At 43.7% G+C, this 20928-nt stretch overlaps 1 protein-coding gene across 1 annotated transcript; it reads right to left on the reverse strand.

Moving 5' to 3' along the window:
- Nucleotides 1-2773: 2773 nt before the first annotated feature.
- On the reverse strand, nucleotides 2774-5378 carry LOC306928853 (hemagglutinin/amebocyte aggregation factor-like; the record flags this gene model as incomplete). Its single annotated transcript, XM_079509127.1, has 4 exons — nucleotides 5318-5378; nucleotides 5080-5170; nucleotides 3524-3709; nucleotides 2774-2933 (listed from the first exon to the last, which is right to left on the reverse strand). The coding sequence occupies exons 1-4, from the start codon at nucleotides 5355-5357 to the stop codon at nucleotides 2774-2776; spliced, it is 477 nt and encodes a 158-aa protein (XP_079365253.1). The 5' UTR covers nucleotides 5358-5378.
- Nucleotides 5379-20928: the final 15550 nt, after the last annotated feature.

Genomic DNA, 20928 nt, shown 5'->3' on the forward strand with positions numbered 1-20928 from the left:
GACAGATTTCTTAAACAAAATCTCTGATATCTCTGATCTACATGTTGATACTTGGCTACTTACTTTAGACGTTACAAGTCTTTACACCAACATAGCACATAATGCTGGTCTAGATGCCCTCAAATAGTATTTGTCTAGCAGAACGGCCACAGCTACACCACCGAACCATTTCATACTTGATCTAGCCTCTTTTGTTCTGAAATATAATTATTTCAGTTTTGACAATGATTTTTACTTACAAACTTCTGGTACGTCCATGGGCTCTATTTTTGCACCAAACTATGCGAACCTATTTATGGGTCATTTTGAAGAAAACTATGTATACAATATCCTACAAAGAACATCTATCAATCTAACATTATAAAATTGATTAGATACATTGATGATATATTCTGTGTGTTCAAAGGTTCCTTAGAGGAAATTCAAAGTTTTGTGACACTACTGAATAATTTTGATCCCAATTTGAAGTTTACTTTGGAATGTAGCCAAGAAAAGGTACATTTCCTAGACATGTGGATAATGATGAACAGAGGCAGTCAGTCCACAACCTTGTATCAAAAAGAAACAACACATTCCTATTGGCCACTAGTAATCACCCTCTGCCCCTCATCAGGTCTTTACCTATTAGCCAGTTATATAGACTTAAGCGAGTATGTTCCTCCAATGATGATTTTGTTAAAAAATCTGCTGAGTCAGGTTTGCACAAAGAGGTTATTTGTCTGAATGTTTAGACAGAGCGTATACACTGGCTTCAAATAAGCCCCGTTCTGAGCTATTATCTAAAAGTGTAAAAAAGGAGAAAAAATTCTCAGTTACATGTGTAACCACACATTCGCCTTATGCTCACAAGATTAAAGCTACTTTTAAAAAGCATTGGCATATCTTAACATCAGACCCAGAATTGGCACCTCTATTCAAAGACCCCCCCTTATTCTCATCCAGACGGGGGAAAAACTTGAGAGACACTCTTGTGCATGCTGACTTTCATTCTCCCAGGGTCACTCAAATACAGACCCTCCTGAGTCCCTTGCCCAAGGGAAACTATCCCTGTGGCAATTGTGCTCAGTGCAGCAATACTTTTAAGGCTGCTTCTTTCACCAATGAGACACATTTTTGCATGCATTTATTGATCAAATGGCTAGAAGCAATACATCAGTCATAGACTACAGGACTAATGGAAACTGATTTTGGCACTTACTGGCATGATTAAATTATTGTATGTAAGTGCAGGGAACAGGTAGCACAGTGGTTCTCAAAGTGGGGTCCAGGGGACCCTATATAGGGTTCCTTGTGGGGGTTTCAACTTGAGAGTGTACAAATGCACACACTCAGAGTTATGGGAGTTGTTGAAATGAAGATGTTTGAGAAGCACTGAGCTAGCAGAAGCTAGCTAGCTGCATGTTTCAGTTTGCTCTGCAGTATCTGAAGCTCCAGCGACGATCCCTGTAATGGAGAAGAAAATAAGCAAACCATTACTCAGCATAGTATAGCCTATCTTATAAAATACAACTGCAGTCCATAGTCTCTTGAATTACTATGAAACAACTATAGGCAAATGGCTTTTCCAGAATATAAAACAGTTGAAGCAGATCTTGAACAGTGCTTGTGTGTGTGTGTGTGTGTGTGTGTGTGTGTGTGTGTGTGTGTGTGTGTGTGTGTGTGTGTGTGTGTGCGTGGCTGCATGCGTGCATGCGTGAGTGGCTGCGAGCGTGCGTGTGAGGAAAAACTATCTACAAAGTAACTAGTAACTATAAAGCTTTCACATAAATGTAGTGCAGTAAAAGTACAATAATTGGATTTGAGGGGTAGTGAGTAGAAGGAAATCTACTCACGTAAAGTACAAATAACTCAATTTACTTAAGTACTTGGTTACTTTCTTACTGTCCACAGCAGTAGTTCCCAAACGTTTTAGCTCGAGACCCAAAAGAGAACTTTGATGATTCCCTGGGACCCAAAAGTGAAAACAGACGATCTACAAGCTCACAGCGTGTCATTGTGAGCTTGTAGATCGGCTATTTTCATTACTACTTAAACATTTGTTTTCTAATTTATGGAATTTCTTTGATTTGAATGTTTTTTGAAAATGTTTTGAAATAATAAATAAAAAGAAAATGTAGGAAACGAAAAGAAATAAGGGACCCATACAAATTTGTCCGCGACCCACAAATGGGTCCTGACCCAGTGTTTGGGAACCAGTGGTCTTCTACACTCTTCTAGGATTGTGGTGCTCCTGTCACGTAGTCCCGGTCTCCGGGCACGTGCAAGTTTAACCCATTATTAACCCATTTAGACCTGAGGACGATTCTATGAATGTCTTCTAAATTCTGACAGTTTTCTGAAAAACCCATGTTTCTATGTCAGTCGTTCTCAAACATTTTCATGTCAAGGACCCCCAAAAATTGATGTAATAGCCCGCCGAGCCCCATCAGAAAATATGTTGTTCCAGGGACCTCCCCCAGAAGCAAAGATTTGAGTTCAAAACGTTCGCTCTGAAAGAATATATTCAAACATTTGGGCAACATTTTCACGATTTTTCAAAAATAGCAGATCTACAAGCTCATAGTGCGGCTCTGCTATTTTTGAAAAATCGTGAAATAGCGCTCATAGTGCGGCACCGAGTGCCGCACTATGAGCTTGTAGATGCTATTTTGTAGATGCTATTTTTCAACAGCTAAAGTACAACATAGTGCTTAAAACACCAAAAGGGGTTCCCGCCCCAAAACGGGTTAAGACCCATTATTTACCCCAGTTTAACCCATTATGTCTACAGGACTTACTCGCGTTGGTTGTCGTGCCTGCTGGCCGCTCCCGTCACGTAGTCCCGGGCTCCGGGCACCTGCCAGTTGAGGTACGCGTCCCAGTCGTTGACCTCGGGGGTTTTCACGCACGTGCTCAAGGTCAGACCAGGTGCCGTGCAGCAGAAGTACTGCCAACTGAAATTATATGAATGAGGAGTCAAAAATATGTCCGTACAAATGTGACAAATGTGTCCATGGGCAAAGACTTTGTCATGTGACTCATGTCCGTGGGTGGCAAATGTTTGATTTTGTTTTTAACACCATTATATCTCTGCTGTCGGGAGGAAACCTCATAACTCCAAAATGTTCATTTTTCAGGAAATGAAAAACGTATTTTTTTTATACAGCCTCATCAAAGTCGGTGTTGTAACTTTATATATTGTCAATTACTTCCATGAGAGGGGGACAGGTGGTGGAGTTAGTTGCTTTAGCAGACAATTTGAGGGTCCAATTAATGGAGTTAAGTGGTTTGGTCCAAAGCACTTTTTACTACTTTCCATTGGTTCAATATTTTCGAAACAACAACGTAAAGGGTGTTCAATAGCACTGATTTACGCCACACCCAATTAGTGAATGTCAATTCCAGGTTTTCTTCAGAATATGTATGACACTGATTTACTATTTAACACTATGGCATATTAGGATTCCATATAATACTAGTGGTTCTCAAATGTTTTATTTTTTACAAGAACCCCCCTTAACTGAGAGAACCCCTAACCCCTTACCGCCTATCTTCGCGTTGGTTGTCGTGGTAGCTGGACATCCCTGCCATCACGTAGTTCCGAGGGCACTGGAAGTCGAAGGGCAGGTCGAAGTCATTGACGTAGCTGGTCCAGTAGCAGTCTCTGAACTCCATCGCTCTCTTGCAACCGATCCTCCACACGCGGTCCTCGTGTTGGTCGCTGTGTGCACTTTGAAAAAGATTACAAACAAATAATGTGGAATGTGAACTACTACTAGAATCACTACACTGATGTGAGATTGAATTCCGTCTTGCCATTAATTCATATTATATAGTGTGATGGCATGTGAAGCATGACAACAGTGACAGCAATGTGTGAAGCATGACCAAAAGCTTCACTTTTCTGTTGTGGAAAAGTTAACAAGAAGCAGATACTCCTGTTACTCACTTTGCTGGCAAAAATGTCTCAGACTGAGAACAATTGTGTGTTGCCTATATAGAAGTAGGTCGGGAGTGGCTTATTGTCGGTATCAGCCGGTAACACGCAGAAGTCTATCCCCGTTACAATGTGCTAGACCCCTGGGAGATGGATTGCTGAGGTGGAGCGCCACACCTACCATCAGCTCCCAGTACTTCCCGCATGACTTGCTGCACCAAGCCGTGCTACTCATTCACTGAGTTGGCGGTGCCCGGAGTAGTACTTAGTTTAGACTAGTCATTGGTTAGACCAATCATTAGTCCTACAATCTATCTCAAACCCTCACCCTAACCTCCCACGGGGCAGCACACCTAAACCTAACCTTAACCCTCTCCCAACCCTTAACGCACCCTCACCAACCTTAATCCGGTCGTCTTAATGCACCTATGTCTAACCAATGCTATGTCTAACCAAAGTATGCCTCCCGGATCGAACCTATGCACTTGTGGTCCAAAGGCGAGAGCTCTACCGACTGAGCTACCCGGACACCAAATATATATAGCAACCACACTAACTATCATGTGATGACTATTTATTATGTATTTCATGTATTACCATGTGTTTTGTTCTTGCTTACTGTAAATCGCTCTGGTGGATTAAGGGCGACTGTTAAATGCCTAAATTGTAAATTGTAATTGTAATGATGCAATTAGCAATGGCAAGTGTGGTTGCCTCTTGTAATACGTTTTAAAAGTTGTGTATGTGGCTGAGCTTCCGGGGAAAAAAATCCAGCAACACATTTATTTTTTTCACTAGTGATGCGCTTATAACCTGGCCCTTGGTTCAAGTGGCTTCAGACAGACAGGCAGGCAGGCAGGCAGGCAGACAGACAGACAGGCAGGCAGGCAGGCAGGCAGGCAGGCAGGCAGGCAGGCAGAGAAGGCAGGTAGACGAGGCAGGCAGGCAGGCAGGCAGGCAGGCAGGCAGGCAGGCAGACAGGCAGGCAGACAGGCAGGCAGGCAGGCAGGCAGGCAGGCAGGCAGGCAGGCAGGCAGACAGGCAGGCAGACAGGCAGGCAGGCAGGCAGGCAGGCAGGCAGACAGGCAGGCAGGCAGACAGACAGACAGACAGACAGACAGACAGACAGACAGACAGACAGACAGACAGACAGACAGACAGACCTTGTGATCTGGGAGACAGCGGAGCCACCGGGACACACGGCATACAGGGGCTGGTCATAGGCGTTGTCCCACGCAGACACTCTCTCCCCAGCTGGATGCAGAGACGCACACGTTGAATTGGACAATAATGGGAGAAATACAGCAAGATGAGAGAAGTAGAGCATTAATCACGAAATGAACAGTACCTGTAAAAAAAAACCCCACCAATTGGTTAGTTGAATACATATAGCCTTCTTACCCGTCAGAAGGATGAGAAACAAAGCACACGAGGGCATCATGTTGTTGGCTCGTCCTCGGGGTGACTGTCACGCACCACAGAATGCCACCGTGGCCTTATATATCCTGGATGCCATCTTGCCCCGGCGGCCGGCCCGACCCCTACCTGGCTGGCACGGACTGGACACGTCATTGTACCTATACTGTACGTGGAAAGTTACTCTCTACACGCTGTGAAGTCAACAGCGGTGGAAAGTAAGTACTGCACTTCTACTCCACTACATCTCAGAGGCAAATATTGTACTTTTACTGCACTACATTTATTTAAAAAAAACATTATTTGCTAGTTACTTTGATTATTATTACAAAACATACATTAACCACTTCAGCCCTATACATTTCGGCCATTTGAAAATAGCCCATGGACAGGCTCAATGCATTGTGAGCTTGTAGATCTGCTATTTTCAAATGATTTTTTATACACTTGAACATTCTGCATAATGAGTTTCTACTTTTACTCAAGTGCATTTTGAATCCTTGACTTTTAGTAGTACTTTTGTAGTAATTTAGTATTGATACTTTTACTTGAGTAAAGAATGGGAGTACTCTTTCCACCGGTGCTGTGAAGTCAAGGACCACCTGGGAAGTCCAACATGTGTTAAGTGATAAGAGCTGGCGAGGTGGGGCAGAGCTAGCCTCGGAAACCCAGACATTGGCAGAGCTAGAGCTGTGAAGATATTTTGTTTAATCAGCTGTCAAGTCAAAATAAAAGTAGCGGTTAGTTTTGGGTCAGGTGTTCCTCGCTGAGTTTTGTGAGTGTGCCTTTAATTGGGATGTTCAGATGAAAAAAATGATCACTCGAATATAGATTGATATTCCGTCAATATGTCTTTTCTGTCTGTGCACATCTTCACCCTTTCCAGAAGTGTTCGAGTCAAGTCCAAGTGTGTGTGTGTGTGTGTGAGTGTGTGTGTGTGTGTGTGTGTGTGTGTGTGTGTGTGTGTGTGTGTGTGTGTGTGTGTGTGTGTGTGTGTGTGTGTGTGTGTGTGTGTGTGTGTGTGCGTGCGTGCGTGCGTGCGTGCGTGTGTGTGTGTGAGCACCGTTGTGTGAACGAATATGGCTATTAGATATATATGGCTAATCACTATTATCATGATTCCAAGACATGTGTCATAAGCTTGTGATTGTAACATAACTGCACCCATAATATTTGTGTCCTTGTACTGTTGCGCCTTTCTTCGTCCTTTTTTTCAAACTTAACTACAGGAGCGGTGGTCTCAAAAACATAGAGGAAAACTTGACCGAACACGACTCGCTCACTGTATAACAAAATTAAGTAAAAACTTCTATAGACTGAGACTTAGGGAAACATTCTTCCTTTTATTTTAACATGCTCATACAGTGCTCTGTGCTCATAGTGCAATTAAAGTGCAATTAAAAAGCAAACGTTTCGGTCCTAAGACCTTCGTCAGTGCTATATGATTTGCACAGACAAAGAACTTGCTCTTAAAGAGCTCAAACAATAGGCTACAGCTCAGGTGCTGATAATTACTAATTGGTGACATCACCTGATGTCACCAATTTCATACAGTTATATAGGAAACATGAGTACTTCATACACCACATTTTGACAGTCTTATACAAAACACTTTTCGAAAATAACTTCTCTATAGGCAGCACTGGAGTGAGAGATCTTCGTCCAGGCCACCCGGAGTGACAGACTCTAAATAAAAAATCCATCTAGATTCAGTTTGGAGGAGTTTAGTGTCTAAATCACCCCCTCTTCTATAGATTTCTTAACTTGTTGTGAACGACAGATCTGCTATGGAGTGACCGGCTTCCATGAAATGTCTTGCGACAGGAGATTTGATGTCCTTGCATCTAATGGCACTCATGTGTTCTATGATGCGTGTGCGTACTGCCCTGGATGTTTTGCCTACATACTGTAGATTGCATGAAATCATGTAGACTATATAGAATAACTACAATTTACAAATTGTCTGATAGTGTATTGTTTGTTAGTAACTGCACTTGTAAATGTGTTCATTTTCTTGGAGTTTTTACAGGCAACACAATGTAGACAAGGGTAGAAGCCGGTGACTCCATCCAGCCGCCCCGTGTGTTGCTGGGGGGGTATGTAGCAGTCTGGGTCAGTGAACACTTTGGCACCCTCAGGATCAGCTGACAAAACATGCCAGTGTTTCTCTATGATGCTACGTATATCATTGCTCAAAGGATTATAGGTATAGTGATGCAGGCACATGAATGTTTCTTTTTGGTCTGTGCAACCTGGTTTGGATTATTCAATTTAGTTAAAGCAGAGTCAAGCCATTTTTTGGGGTACCCTCTTTCAGCAAAGTTTCTGTACATGATGTCTCTCTCTTTTTCAAAATCTGACTGACTGTTACAGATTCGTTTCAGTCTAAGGAATTGAGAATCCAAATCACCCAAATCACTGAATGCTCCTTTAAGTTTGATAAGGTTGCCAATTTGACAAATTCATGATTGATATCTTGTACAGCCATGTTTACTCCTTCGTTTTGAGGATATGACTGGATAAGAAAGAAAGAAAGTATTTTGTAGTGATTGAATTTTGTGATTGCCAATTGCATTCTGATAATCATTTAGGCTGTTTTTGTTCCATCTGTAGGGCTGTTCTAATACGTATAGTGGACTGTTTTCAACTCCATTGAGGTGTGCTTGTGTTTGGTTCTCTCTCTCTCTCTCTCTCTCTCTCTCTCTCTCTCTCTCTCTCTCTCTCTCTCACAGAGCCCCCCTCGTCCCCCCGTTGACCCAGTGGAGCGTCACAGAGCCCCAGAGTGTCCCCCAGACGTGTGCCAGTAGCTACACACCGGCTCTTCAACCGACGCTCAGCTCTACACACAAAGCCAGGCAATAGAGATCTGTTTTTATATACAATCTGTATGTTAATACAACATAACGCATACAGTCTGTATGGTGGAGAATGTTAATACAATGTATAAACCAGAGATGCCCGCGAGTCTCGGAGCTCGAGTCTAGAGTATCAATCAAATCAATTGCGCAGCTGTGTTCAGTGCAGTTTCAGGAAAGCACAATGTACTACTAACATTGGATGGTAAAGTTCCAACCTCCATTTAGTTTCCACTGAAGTAACAGAGTTATGATAACGTCCAAGTAGTGCATGTCTCCAAAAGTGTTTGTTTTAATGTTTTAATCCTTAAATGTTATGATGGAATAACAAGTCGCCATCTCTGACATGTATAGAGGGTATGCGCGTGACATCATCGTACCTGGAAGTTATGCGGGAACGCCCACTGAGTGGCAAAAAACTACTTTCTGGCCTTGACAGCCCATTCATCCAAACAGAAAAGTCGTCTGATTGCATTAAACAATGTTAAACTCACCAACATTGCAGCTGTACGAAAAGCTTGAATTATCCTCTTTCTATCTGCAAAGTTTTTGTTTCATAAAAACCATAGAAACGTTATGAGCTACTTTCTGTCAAGAAATACCCTGCATTTGATTATTTTTCTAAGTGTCAGAGTTTGGAAGTGCTTGTTTTCAATAACACAACGTTTTGCTGCCTCCTGCATTATGTGACATTTAGAAACAGGACGGTTGAGTGATTTCCAACGAGTGCTTCCAAACTCCAACACTCCATGCTGCTCAATGTTTTGCCACTCAGTCTAGATGAGGGGGGCGTGTCCTGATGGCAAAATCATACTCTCTATACACTCACTCTACTGTGGCAGGTGACCCGGGACAGCCAGACGAAATCACCAAGCATCGCTATAGGAGCTGAAGAGGAACGCCACAGACACTATGACCTCTGACGCGGGCAGTAGCACCCCCGAGCCACCGGAGGCGCAGTGCGGTCCAGCATCATCAGACTCCTTGCTGACGGCTGCCAGGCTCGCACGGCGAGGAGGAGGAGTCAGGATGGACGCCTCCCGGGAGCTAGTTTTTTATTCCTAGGATAGCTCAGGTTTAGGAGCGCTCGTTTTACCACTCCGCCACATATTTTACTACCGCGGATTTTTTAATAGTTTTTGGATTAAGGTTGGTGAGGGGTACGTTAATAGTTTTTGGATTAAGGTTGGTGAGGGATGCGTTGCTCCCCTGCTTGCGGTTATGTTTAGGTTAGAGTTAGAGATAGGGTTAGTACTAGTCATAGAGTACTAGTAGGCATAAACACTTGTGTGCGGTCCAAAACACAGCCCAGCGCTTCCTACTCCACTGACAACCAATCACAGCGCTCCAAATTCCCTCCCATCATAGGAATAAAAAACTCGCCTCCCGGGAGGCTCCGCCGTCGGCCTCCCGCGGCCCTTCCGCCGTCGGCAGCGCGCTCGCGCACGCCCTGCGGCTGCAGTGCCGCAGGGAGAGCACCTCTGCAGGCGGGAGGGAGAGGTGCAGGCAGACGGCCGGCGGGGATAGAGGCCCGTGCGGGAGAGAGAGAGAGACGGGACGGGTCGATAGAGGGACAGACGCCAGCAGGGTTCCTCCTCCTGCTGGCCTTGCGGTCAAAGTCGCGCAGACGGGTGCGCCGATGCTAGCCGACCAGGTGACAGACAGAGGCAGACAGAGCGGTTTAGGCAGACAGACAGCTAGCGAGAGGCAGACGAGTGCAGACAGACCGACGGCCGTGGTGTCTGTCTGCGTGTCCAGCTGCCGGAGGACATGGAGACAGGCCAGGCGATGGAGGGGGTCCATGTTACCAGCCATAGCTGAGGGAGGGTCCTGAACTGACAAGGACCCTCCCAAACACCTCCCCCCCCCCCCCCCCAGATAGATAGATGTGGACAACGTATACACCTAATTTGCCTATTATGCAGTAGGCTACTGAACATGGTTGATTGATTGATTGATTGATTGATTGATTGATTCTTTATTTAAGTGTCATGCTTCCGAAGAAGCCCAGCCCATATGGACTTACAGGACACATAAACAATAACACATAGACCATAAATGGCAATAAACCGCGATGACAGTTCGCAAACAATACTAATTACACCCAAAATATCTTACATGGCAGATTACATAATATACAACATAAAATAAAATACCATACAATAAAATACACCATTGTGCCTGCAACAGGAGAGCGGACATGGACCTACTTGAAGAGCTGAGATTGTCTTCTACTCCAAGCTCTAGAAACAAACTGTGCCGTCTTAAATACTTCATGGAACCCTCAAATCATCATACAGTGTACAATAAAGCATTTATAAATGTCTAAATTGCACATAAGCACACTAGCCTACTTGAGTAAATGACTTTGCACCACTGAATGAATGAACATACCGAACACTGTACTGTAGCGACACCTGCTGACAAAGACGTGTTACTGTAGCTACATTGAATGAAGAAATGCAAAGACTTTTCAATGTCATGTTTTAGTGGTGCAACTCACTAGGACTATGAGAACATGAGTGTGCTTCAGTGGGATAAACAGCACTTTGTTTTGGGCAGGACAATGATAGCAGAGGCCTTCGATAGAACCTCTGCTGTGCATGCTTCATTTAAATGTAATGTTTTGCGTCCATTTATTTTTGTCCTTTTCTTTTTTTTTCTTTTTACATAAACTTTCCCCCCCTCCTCCTATTAGATACATTGACACTATTTTCAGTTGAAATATGTCGCAGGGCCCCAATGCACTGCAGAATGACAGTTGTGTTCAGTTCATTTGACTTAGATAAAGGGTTTCTTTCAGCACATCGGCCACCATCATCTCTTGACGACCATCTGTTCCGTCTTTAAAAAAAGAAATATATATATATATTTTTTTCTGCTGTTATTACTCTGCTTTCATTGTCTCCTTTAATTGAAGCTCAGCCATCAACAGTAGTATATGGTATGACATTTTTACATGGTTTCACATCGTTTGGTATTATACCTTTATTCGGGTTTAAATTTAAAATGATACTATTATAATTTCTGAAATGACACCCCTGGGCGAGGTATGAAGTCGAGGCGAGGTGTCTATGGTGCTGTTTGCCTGTTTTTATGCTCCCACGGTCCCACCTGCCTCAATAAATCATTTGTTGTTGTCTATGGTAGAGGTGTGTGTTTGTGTGTACTTTTTAATTCATGTTTTTAATGTTGTAGTCTATGTACATGTGTGCGTGCACGCATGGCCATGGGAAGATATTTACAGTAGGAGGTGCTGAATGTTCAGCAGGGTGTGGCTTAAACTTTCCCTCTCCACACGCATGAGCAAGCTGACGCAGGCAATTAACCAGGATAAGGCACCGATACTGTCACCGTCTCCACACCTTAGCGCAAAACGGTCTTAAGCTGCGCACTTCTTAAACTGCGCGCAGCTTAAATTCTGAGTTTTTAGACAGCTGGTGGATGGAAAAGAAGCTCCACCTCCGCGGACTTTTTGCTCGGAGGAGAGCGTTTCCGGGAATCTGGCCGTCGCGCAAAAAGTCACACATGCACATGCAGTCACACACACACACGTCAGCCGTGATGGGCAGATTGGTTCAATGTATAGGCTAACTATATTAACCCAAAATATATTCAATCATGAATATATTATATAAATATAGATTTTATATATGTAAATTAATTAATAGTAAATTACAACACATTATTTGTAGCCTATAGCCCCTTTTATGACATGCAATGCAACTCAAAGTGCGTCTCATAAAAAGAGCAAAACGTTTAGCATGGTGTTGATAGCAGAGTATAGGCGTGTACCACAATAAATGTTTTCAAAAACATTTTTGAGAGCAATGTTTAGCTGTAAATGACATTGTGTGTGTGTGTGTGTGTGTGTGTGTGTGTGTGTGTGTGTGTGTGTGTGTGTGTGTGTGTGTGTGTGTGTGTGTGTGTGTGTGTGTGTGTGTGTGTGTGTGTGTGTGTGTACTGTGTTTACATGGCTGTCATGTTGGAAACAGCAGTAAAACAAGCGGGGCGCAGCAGGTGCTCCGATGGATTGATTAGGCATCAGTCTGTTACAGAGCGGAGCGGTCATTATCCAGAAATAACACACTGCTGAATATTCAGCGATTGACCAATCAGAATCAAGCCATGTAATAATTAAGCCCATACAAATAATTATGTCCGTGACCCACAAATGGGCCCCGACCCGTTTGGGAAACAGTTGACTGTCAATACATGCAGAAAATCCCCAAAATAGGATATAGGCCCAACTGCCATTTCAATTTCTTTATGTGAGTCCACATTTATAAAATACATTATCAAGGGCACAAATACTTTTCAGTTGCTTTTGATATCCACACACTCGAAACATCATGTGTCTCAGCTTGAGACACATGATGGTCACTTCAGTCTGTCATATTTCCAACACCGAAAGAAAATCATGGGTACAAAAAGCACCTTCTCCAAATAGACCGACTGCCTATAATGGAGGAGATTGAACAGTATGTTGCAAGCTGCTTTGCTTTACACTTGGACAACCCCATAATCCTCAAGCCTCTGACCACTAGCCTGTGGACATGGCCCAGGCTGCCAAATATAAAAACAATGAGCTGACACGTATATAGGCCAGCCCACACAAAGAAAACATATATGTGATGTAGCCTATATTTATTTCTGTTTTGTTTTGTTTTCTTGTTTTAACCAAATATTTTGTGCAGTTTCTGTGTGGGAACTGGGAAGTGAATGTGATATTGTGTATTTATGTTTTTGGTGTCTTATAATCACATAAGGGATGGGTCTTTATGACAATACACAAATAAAGATCCATTCATTCATTCATTCATTCATTCATTCATTCATTCAGGGTCCCCCAGAGTCCGTGTGGAAGTGTCCTTGAGCAAGACTGTCTGAACCCCTAATTGCTCCCGATGTGCAGGTTGGTGCCTTGCATGGTTTCCTCTGCCATCGGTATATGTGTGTGTAAAGCGCCTTGGATAAAGGGGCTATATAAATGCACCATTTACACACACACACACACACACACACACACACACACACACACACACACACACACACACACACACACACACACACACACACACACACACACACACACACACACACACACACACACACAGTCCATGTAAAGCAAACAGCAGTACTAAATGTGTTTAAGCGCCATGGTTCTCTTATAGCCATACTAATAGGTCATGGTTCTCATAGCTGTACTAATAGGTCATGGTTCTCATAGCTATACTAATAGGTCATGGTTCTCATAGCTGTACTAATAGTAATACATCATGGTTTTCAGTGTCATTTCATTCACATCCACATCAAGTGTCATTCAAACAGAGTGTTTACCTGAGCTCCAAAGCAGGAGGAACACTATCACTGTCTCATCCATGTCTGGATTCTCTCACACTGGATTCTCAACTGGAACTTCACCGATCTGCACCGACTGGTTCTGGCTGGGATTCTGGTCAACACTCTCGTCGTCTGTGTGTTTTTATTAGTGACACATATCTCGTCATATCTCTTCATCATCATGTGGTGGGTTTTTTTCTATGTAAATTCACACCTTTCTTGTTTACAAGAAGCTCTCCTGCTCTACATAGTGAGTGTGAACTCTGCATTAGAATACATTAGAATAAGCCTATAAACAATATACAGAAACACAAACTGCACAATAGAACTCAGACAGAAAGAAAGTCAAGGATATTATGCTAATGCATGTCTGAACAGTAGTGTTAAATGCCCACATTTAACACAGGACCTGTGGCAGGGATTCCACAGTCTGGGAGCTACAGCTTGAAAGGCTCTGTCACCTCTGGTTATATAATTGGTGCGAGGGATGACTAATGGACCCTATGCAGACTTACCATTCCATCTTACCATTATAAGTTAATGGCAAGGTGCTAACAAGGTGCAACTTCCCATTGACAGCCCATTCATCCACACAGAAAAGTCCTATCTGATTGTATTACACAACGTCAAACGCACCAACATTGCAGCTGTACGAAAAGCTTGAATTATTCGTAGTAGACATGTTATGACTGTTACTAAATTTCGGTCCTTGCAGGTGATTCTTTTTCTAAGTGTTGCAGTTTTGAAGTGCTCGTTAGATATCACTCAACTGCGTATACCACCTGTTTTCAATTTGCACATAACGCAGGAGGCAGCAGGACATTGCTTTACTGAAAACGAGTGCTTCCAAACTCTGATGGCAAGATGGCCGCGGCCTGCACATGGTCAATAGACCCTGGTGAGCTGACCTAAAGGTCCTGCCAGGCACATACTGCTTTAGCAGTCATAATATGCTGGTGCTTGACCATGCAGAGCTCTATAAGTGAGCAAGCACTATAGGACAGGGAGCCAATGCAAGGAGGCTCCCTATAAACTGGGGTAATGTGACACCTTCGGCTGGGCCTGGTTAATAGCCCGGGAGTAGCATTTGGGATAAATTAGAGGCGGTCTAAGGATGCTTTACTGAGGCAGGTGAAAAGTGCATCACAGTAGTCCAGATGAGAGGATACAAAAGCATGAATTATCATTTATAATTCGTTGTGTGAGACAATAGACCTGAGCTTAGGAATGTTCCTGAGGTGGAAAAAGCATGTGCGGGTTCCTGAGGTTGGAGCGCACGTTCATTTTGGGGGGACCCAATACAGTCAGCCAACTTAGGGGCGATACAGTCAGAGGCAACAATGAAAACCTCAGTTTTGGCCTCCTGAAGGATGTTTTTTGCCACACAGTACGTCCTGATGTTCTGGGCATCTTTGTAATATTAGTGTTAGTAAAAAGCAGGTAAAAGAGTAACGTTTGCGGCAGACTAACATCAGTCACTCTACAGTTCACTGTAGTAGAAGAGGTGCGGGTTTACCCCGCAGCTATGTCGGCTCCACCTACAGGAAATACGTAAGCTGCGACCATGAGACCCGTTTCTGAATGTAGTGTCAGTGTCTATAGTATTAGACACTGAGTCCTGATGGTGGCGGTAACTTCACCATTATGAGCGAATCTGGCGATGTCATTTCCCGTTCTACGGATCACAACATCCGCTAGATTTCTTCACTGTGTTACACAGTCAGATGTCCGTGATGCTAAGCTATCATCGTTTATTTTATGAATTAAGTCAAATTAAGCTCTAATCAAGCCCCAAATATTGCATAGTACGCAGCAATGCACATAAAGACCACGTGCGTGCGTGCGAGAGCGTGCACGCGAGGATTTCGGACGGTTTTAGGTAGATTACATCGGCTGTTAGCCAAACCAGCCAAAAGTTGCACATTTTGCTACATTAAGCCCCCGATTATAGGGAATAAAACGTTTACGGCATTTACGTCAACGGTTATGATGGCTTTTTTGATTCAATTACGTCAATAGCCATAAGGGGTTTAATAATATATTACAATTAAAATGAAAGTAATCTGGTCGGGGTTAAAAGAAAAATCCAACTGTACAGTAAATGGTCGGCATAAAAGTGGTAAGAGTTAATAAAGCATTATTTTATCATGATTATTAGTGAGGACCAATTATGCAAAGATAGTTGAAACGTGGTGAAGTGGTCCTTTAAAAGAGCTGTCTCTGTGGAGTGTTGCTGGTGAAAACCAGACAGAAATGAAAAAGAAAAAAGAAGAAACTTGGAGAGATACTTGACCAGAGACAAAAAACATCTTTCAGAAGAGAGGTTGGGCTGTCTAATGCAGGGGTTCTCAACCCGTGGGTCGCGACCCCTCGGGGGGTCGGCAAATTATTTTGGGGGGGTCCCCAAATTATTATTATTTATTTTTGCAACTGCATGGCTGGAAAAATGGAAATGAAGAGTTTATATAGTACACATAGTGCATGCATAAAGTCAGTTTGTATTGGGGTGGGGGTTGGGGGGGTTGGGGGGGCAGGATCGCAATACATGGCCAAAGCATTATGGGGGTCCCCAGACAAAAACTTTGAGAGCACCTGCGGTCTAATGGACTGGATGATGTCCTGGTGCTGCTCTGCTAGCTCATGCAGGGAGATGGGTGTGAATCCAGGCGTGCCTGATGGTTGGGGCGGACAGGTGGGGTGGAAGGTATTATGCCTGATGGTTGGGGCGGACAGGTGGGGTGGAAGGTATTATGCCTGATGGTTGGGGCGGACAGGTGGGGTGGAAGGTATTATGCCTGATGGTTGGGGCGGACAGGTGGGGTGGAAGGTATTATGATGGTTGGGGCAGACAGGTGGGGTGGAAGGTATTATGATGGTTGGGGCAGACAGGTGGGGTGGAAGGTATTATGCCGGCCCTATAACACTAGCAACTTTGTTTACAAAAGATCACACCTGTGTGAACTGAGCGGTGCAACTATACATTTATTGTTATAGTTACTGTACTCTACTGTATTGTAGTGTACGGTGCGGGGGTCCCTGGAACATCCAGACCCCCAGACCCTGGGCCCCCAGACCCTGGGCCCAAGGGCCCCAGGGCCCAGGGTCGGACGCGGTTCCGGCGAGCTGCCCCACGTCCGAAACGGTCGAGAAATGACAGAGTTACCATGTGGGGGTCAGTGTGGGGGTCCCCGGAACATCCAGAGCCCCAGGTACGGCCCAGGGCTCGTACTGTAGTGTACTCTGTGCCACTTTACTCTGTGCTGTACTGTACTGTACTGGCCACTTTGGGTGTTGCAGCTTTCTGTGCTCGGACATACAGACACAGAGACAGACATACGGACATACAGACATACATACAGACGGACATCCGTAATGGAGCGGAGCCACCACTCAAAAACAGGAGTCTTTAACACAGAAAACAGGACCGTTCAGAGTTTGTGGACTGACAATCTGGTTGATGGTGTCAAAAAGGACTAATCACTTGCTTGAGGAAATGAGGTTGGAAAAACAAGTCGCTCTCGCCACTTCAACCGTAGCATTAAAATCAATTAAAAGCTGTTGTGGACTTCCACATGCGCTCCACATGCATCTGAAGTGACGAATGTCCTCATTTAGCCATGGAGAAGTATTTAAAGTGCGAACAGTGCGGGATGAACAATGCTCATTAAAAGAGTGAAGTGAACTATATCAATGTCGGATTGTTGGCATTTGTGAGCAGTGTGGAACGCGTGTGTCAAATTTGAAGTCAGTGGGGCAAACCATTAAATGGGGTGATAACGGTCGAATCGGCTGGATTTTATCATTTTTACTAAGTTCTTCTAGAGCTTTGCGCTCCAATGCTGTGATATTTTGGTGTTTAGTAACTGGGGGTTCATAGCCGAATATCAAACCGGAGGTCCTTGCAATGAAAAAGGTTGAGAGTCAACAGGGCTAAAAGAGCTTTTCATCTACGGTGCAAAGAGGACGTGCAGGGTCTTCAACAACCAGTCAGTGCCTAAAGGACGTCTACAGTTACATAATGACAGCCTGACACAAACAGTCTGCCATCAGGCCTTAGGTAGTGTACACACTACGGTCCTTTGAAGAAACAGGCACAACATTATTTTTCTTTTATAAAAAAAATAATAATAATCTGGTCAAACTGAGTGCTTATAAAAGAATAGCAAATAGTATGATAGTATGATAAATTGACTTCTGATAGATGTGGCCTGTGGAATGTACACAAATATACAGAGCTACTCCTCTGAGCTGATGGTCTGGCTGTGCACTGCTATCAGTCACTGAGACACCTTCACAGCAGCAGCCGTGGCCAGTAGGCACTGCTAGTGCTAGGCAAAGCAGCTGACTGACAGGCTGGGGGGTGACAAACAATTAACACAGAGATCCGGTGCTGATGAATATGCCATACAGCTGCTCAATGTTGATTACATTCACATGCTGCACCTACTAGTTTAATACGATGATTTTTAATATTTGGCGAATCGCATGATGGTGCTGGAGATCCCAGTCCGTTTCTCACCCTTTACCTCCAAAGAGGTATTAGACAAAACAACATGGAATCAACACGCGTTCGTTGAATGATTATTTCAGAAATGTACTCATACCAGGCAGAATAATACACAGGAGAAGTTAAGATTATGTCAATCCGTTTTATGTCCTATTTCTAGTTACAATGGTGCTTGAGCCAAATCATAATATATGAATCCTATACAATCATACTATAACGAACAGAGACAGATGTTACCAACATTGATTACCGCAGAGCTCATAATGAGTTATCAGCTCTGGACCCATCATCCTATAGTGACAATGAGTGAAGTTCACCAACAACCTCCATAGTATTATAGTCTCTTAGTGCCGCCACTCGGCCAATCACAAGTTCTCCTCAGATGGTCTGATCCATTGTGGGGTCATCTTCTCCCGGTCATCTTCTCCCGGTCATCCTCTGTCATGAGTGAGTGTTGTGTACGTGTTTTATTAAGTCAGCTTGTGTGTGTGTGTGTGTGTGTGTGTGTGTGTGTGTGTGTGAACCATCCGGTCCCATTGTTTGCTCAGTCCGGTCCAGTCGAGGTGACTTTGACCTGTGAGGGAACCTGTCTGTGTTCCTCTGTTTGTGTATGTGTGTGCACGTGCTGAGAGGATGACGCTGGAGCGGGCCTGTGTGTTTACCTATTAAATATCATTTTCTCCTAGATTTACCTATTTACTCTATATATAAGGTAATAATTCCATAATAGCTTTAGTGGTAAAGATATATATATCCATTAGGTGCATATACTGATTTTCCAGGAATAATAATCTCTTCCAATGGCCAAACAGAAAAAATAAATAAAATAAAAACAATTGATTTTTGTTGTTTTATTCATAAAAGATAGGTAGTGTGAACATACCCTTACTGTAGTGTAATTCATTCATTCATTCATTCATTCATTCATTCACTCACTCCTCTCCAGAAATGACAGTTGACTAAATATGATGGGGGTTGTGCATTTTGGTGGTAGATAAAAGTGTGTGTGTGTGTGTGTGTGTGTGTGTGTGTGTGTGTGTGTGTGTGTGTGTGTGTGTGTGTGTGTGTGTGTGTGTGTGTGTGTGTGTGTGTGTGTGTGAGTGTGCGTGTGCGTGTGTGTGTGTGGGAGGGGGGGTTCAGGTGGTGGTGCTCACCACAGAGCAGGCTGTACATCGGTGTGACAACTTCAACCTGACCACAAGCCTGAATCTTGCAAAAAGCACCTGCCTCTCTGCAACGACCATCTCCGCAGATCTCTGCACAAACATTCGCTGAACACACACAATGTTGTTTTCTATATGTCAAGAATATAATATGCAGAATTAGTGAATGCATATGTAGTGGAATGAGCTTATTTCCCCTCCCTGCGTATCCCTAGGTATGTGACGCGACGCCCCCCTAATCACCCTCATTCAGAAATATTTTAATGGACTATAAGGTCAAATATGTTGGTGATGGTGTGATAATATTCATGTTTTCTAGTTTAGAAAGCATTGCTTCCTATAGGCCTGTATGTTTGTTTTAAATATTATCTTTATATTATTACAAAGATATCATTGCCCCTGCAGTTTTTGTCCTTCATTTCTTTCTTTGCTGAGGTTGTGTGTGTGTGTGTGTTGTGTGTGTGTGTGTGTGTGTGTGTGTGTGTGTGTGTGTGTGTGTGTGTGTGTGTGTGTGTGTACGACTTCAAATTTGACACACACGTTCCACACCCCCACAGGGAGTGCAGTGCCCGGCCTTGAGTCGGTGGCATGCAGCGTTATCCAGAACCACCACAAAAGGCTCTGCCAGTGGACCTAATGAGCCCAACTCCCCTCACCTGTGCAATTTCCAGCCTCTGCCTCAGCCAATTGATTGCCATGGCAACCCCACACCTGCCAATTGATTACTTAACCAGTCCACCTTTCACAGTCAGTTTGCACTCTTCAGGCACAGGCAGACAGGCAAATACAGAGATCTCCATGGGACACAGACAGACAGTTAAAATGGGTGCTATGACAATGGGTATTGCATACTACAGAGATCTCCATATACAGTATGGGCACAAAAGGGACACAGACAGATAGTTAAAACGGGTGCTATGACAACGGACATTGTATCGTTTCCAAGTAGGCCGATGGGCAGGTACAGCAGTAGCTTTTAAGACTGATTGTATGGCTTGTGAACAAATGAAGTGCTCACGAATGCACAATGGCCTCTCGGCAGAAAGATTCTCCATTGCTTTTGATAGCAGTTTATTGGTGCAGGTGCAGCCAAATGCCGACATTGATATAGTTCACTCTTTTAATCTGCATTGTTCAGCCATTTTAGATGTAATTGGACACACACACACACACACACACACACACACACACACACACACACACACACACACACACACACACACACACACACACACACACACACACACACACACACACACACATATTTAATACTTATTTTGTATTTATTTTCACATAATATGATGTGTGCGTGCGACATACACGGTGCGTGCGTGTGTGTGCACTTGCTTGCAGACCGTCAGAGTTAACACTCACTATGGGCCAGGAGGAACTTTAGCTTCTTGTCAACAAGAAAGGTGTGAATACATCCAAACCACATGATGATGAACTTAGAGATATGAAGAGCTGACATGTCACTAATCAACACATAGACGACAGCAGCACTAGAGCAGAGGATGTGGTCACAGACAGAGCAGGATGTACATCATGCTTATTGACCAGAAATGACACGCGTGAATTTGCGAAACCTTCAAGCCGACCACAAGCCTGAGCCTTGCTAAGAACACCGGCTTCTCTGCCGATCTCTGTACAAACATAATGTTGTGTTTTCTATACGTCAATTAACTGTCGATGCCGTATATTATGTCACCATGTTGCTACTTATAATCT

Source organism: Electrona antarctica, assembly GCF_951216825.1.
Source record: "Electrona antarctica genome assembly, chromosome: 8".
NCBI classification, from domain to species: domain Eukaryota; kingdom Metazoa; phylum Chordata; class Actinopteri; order Myctophiformes; family Myctophidae; genus Electrona; species Electrona antarctica.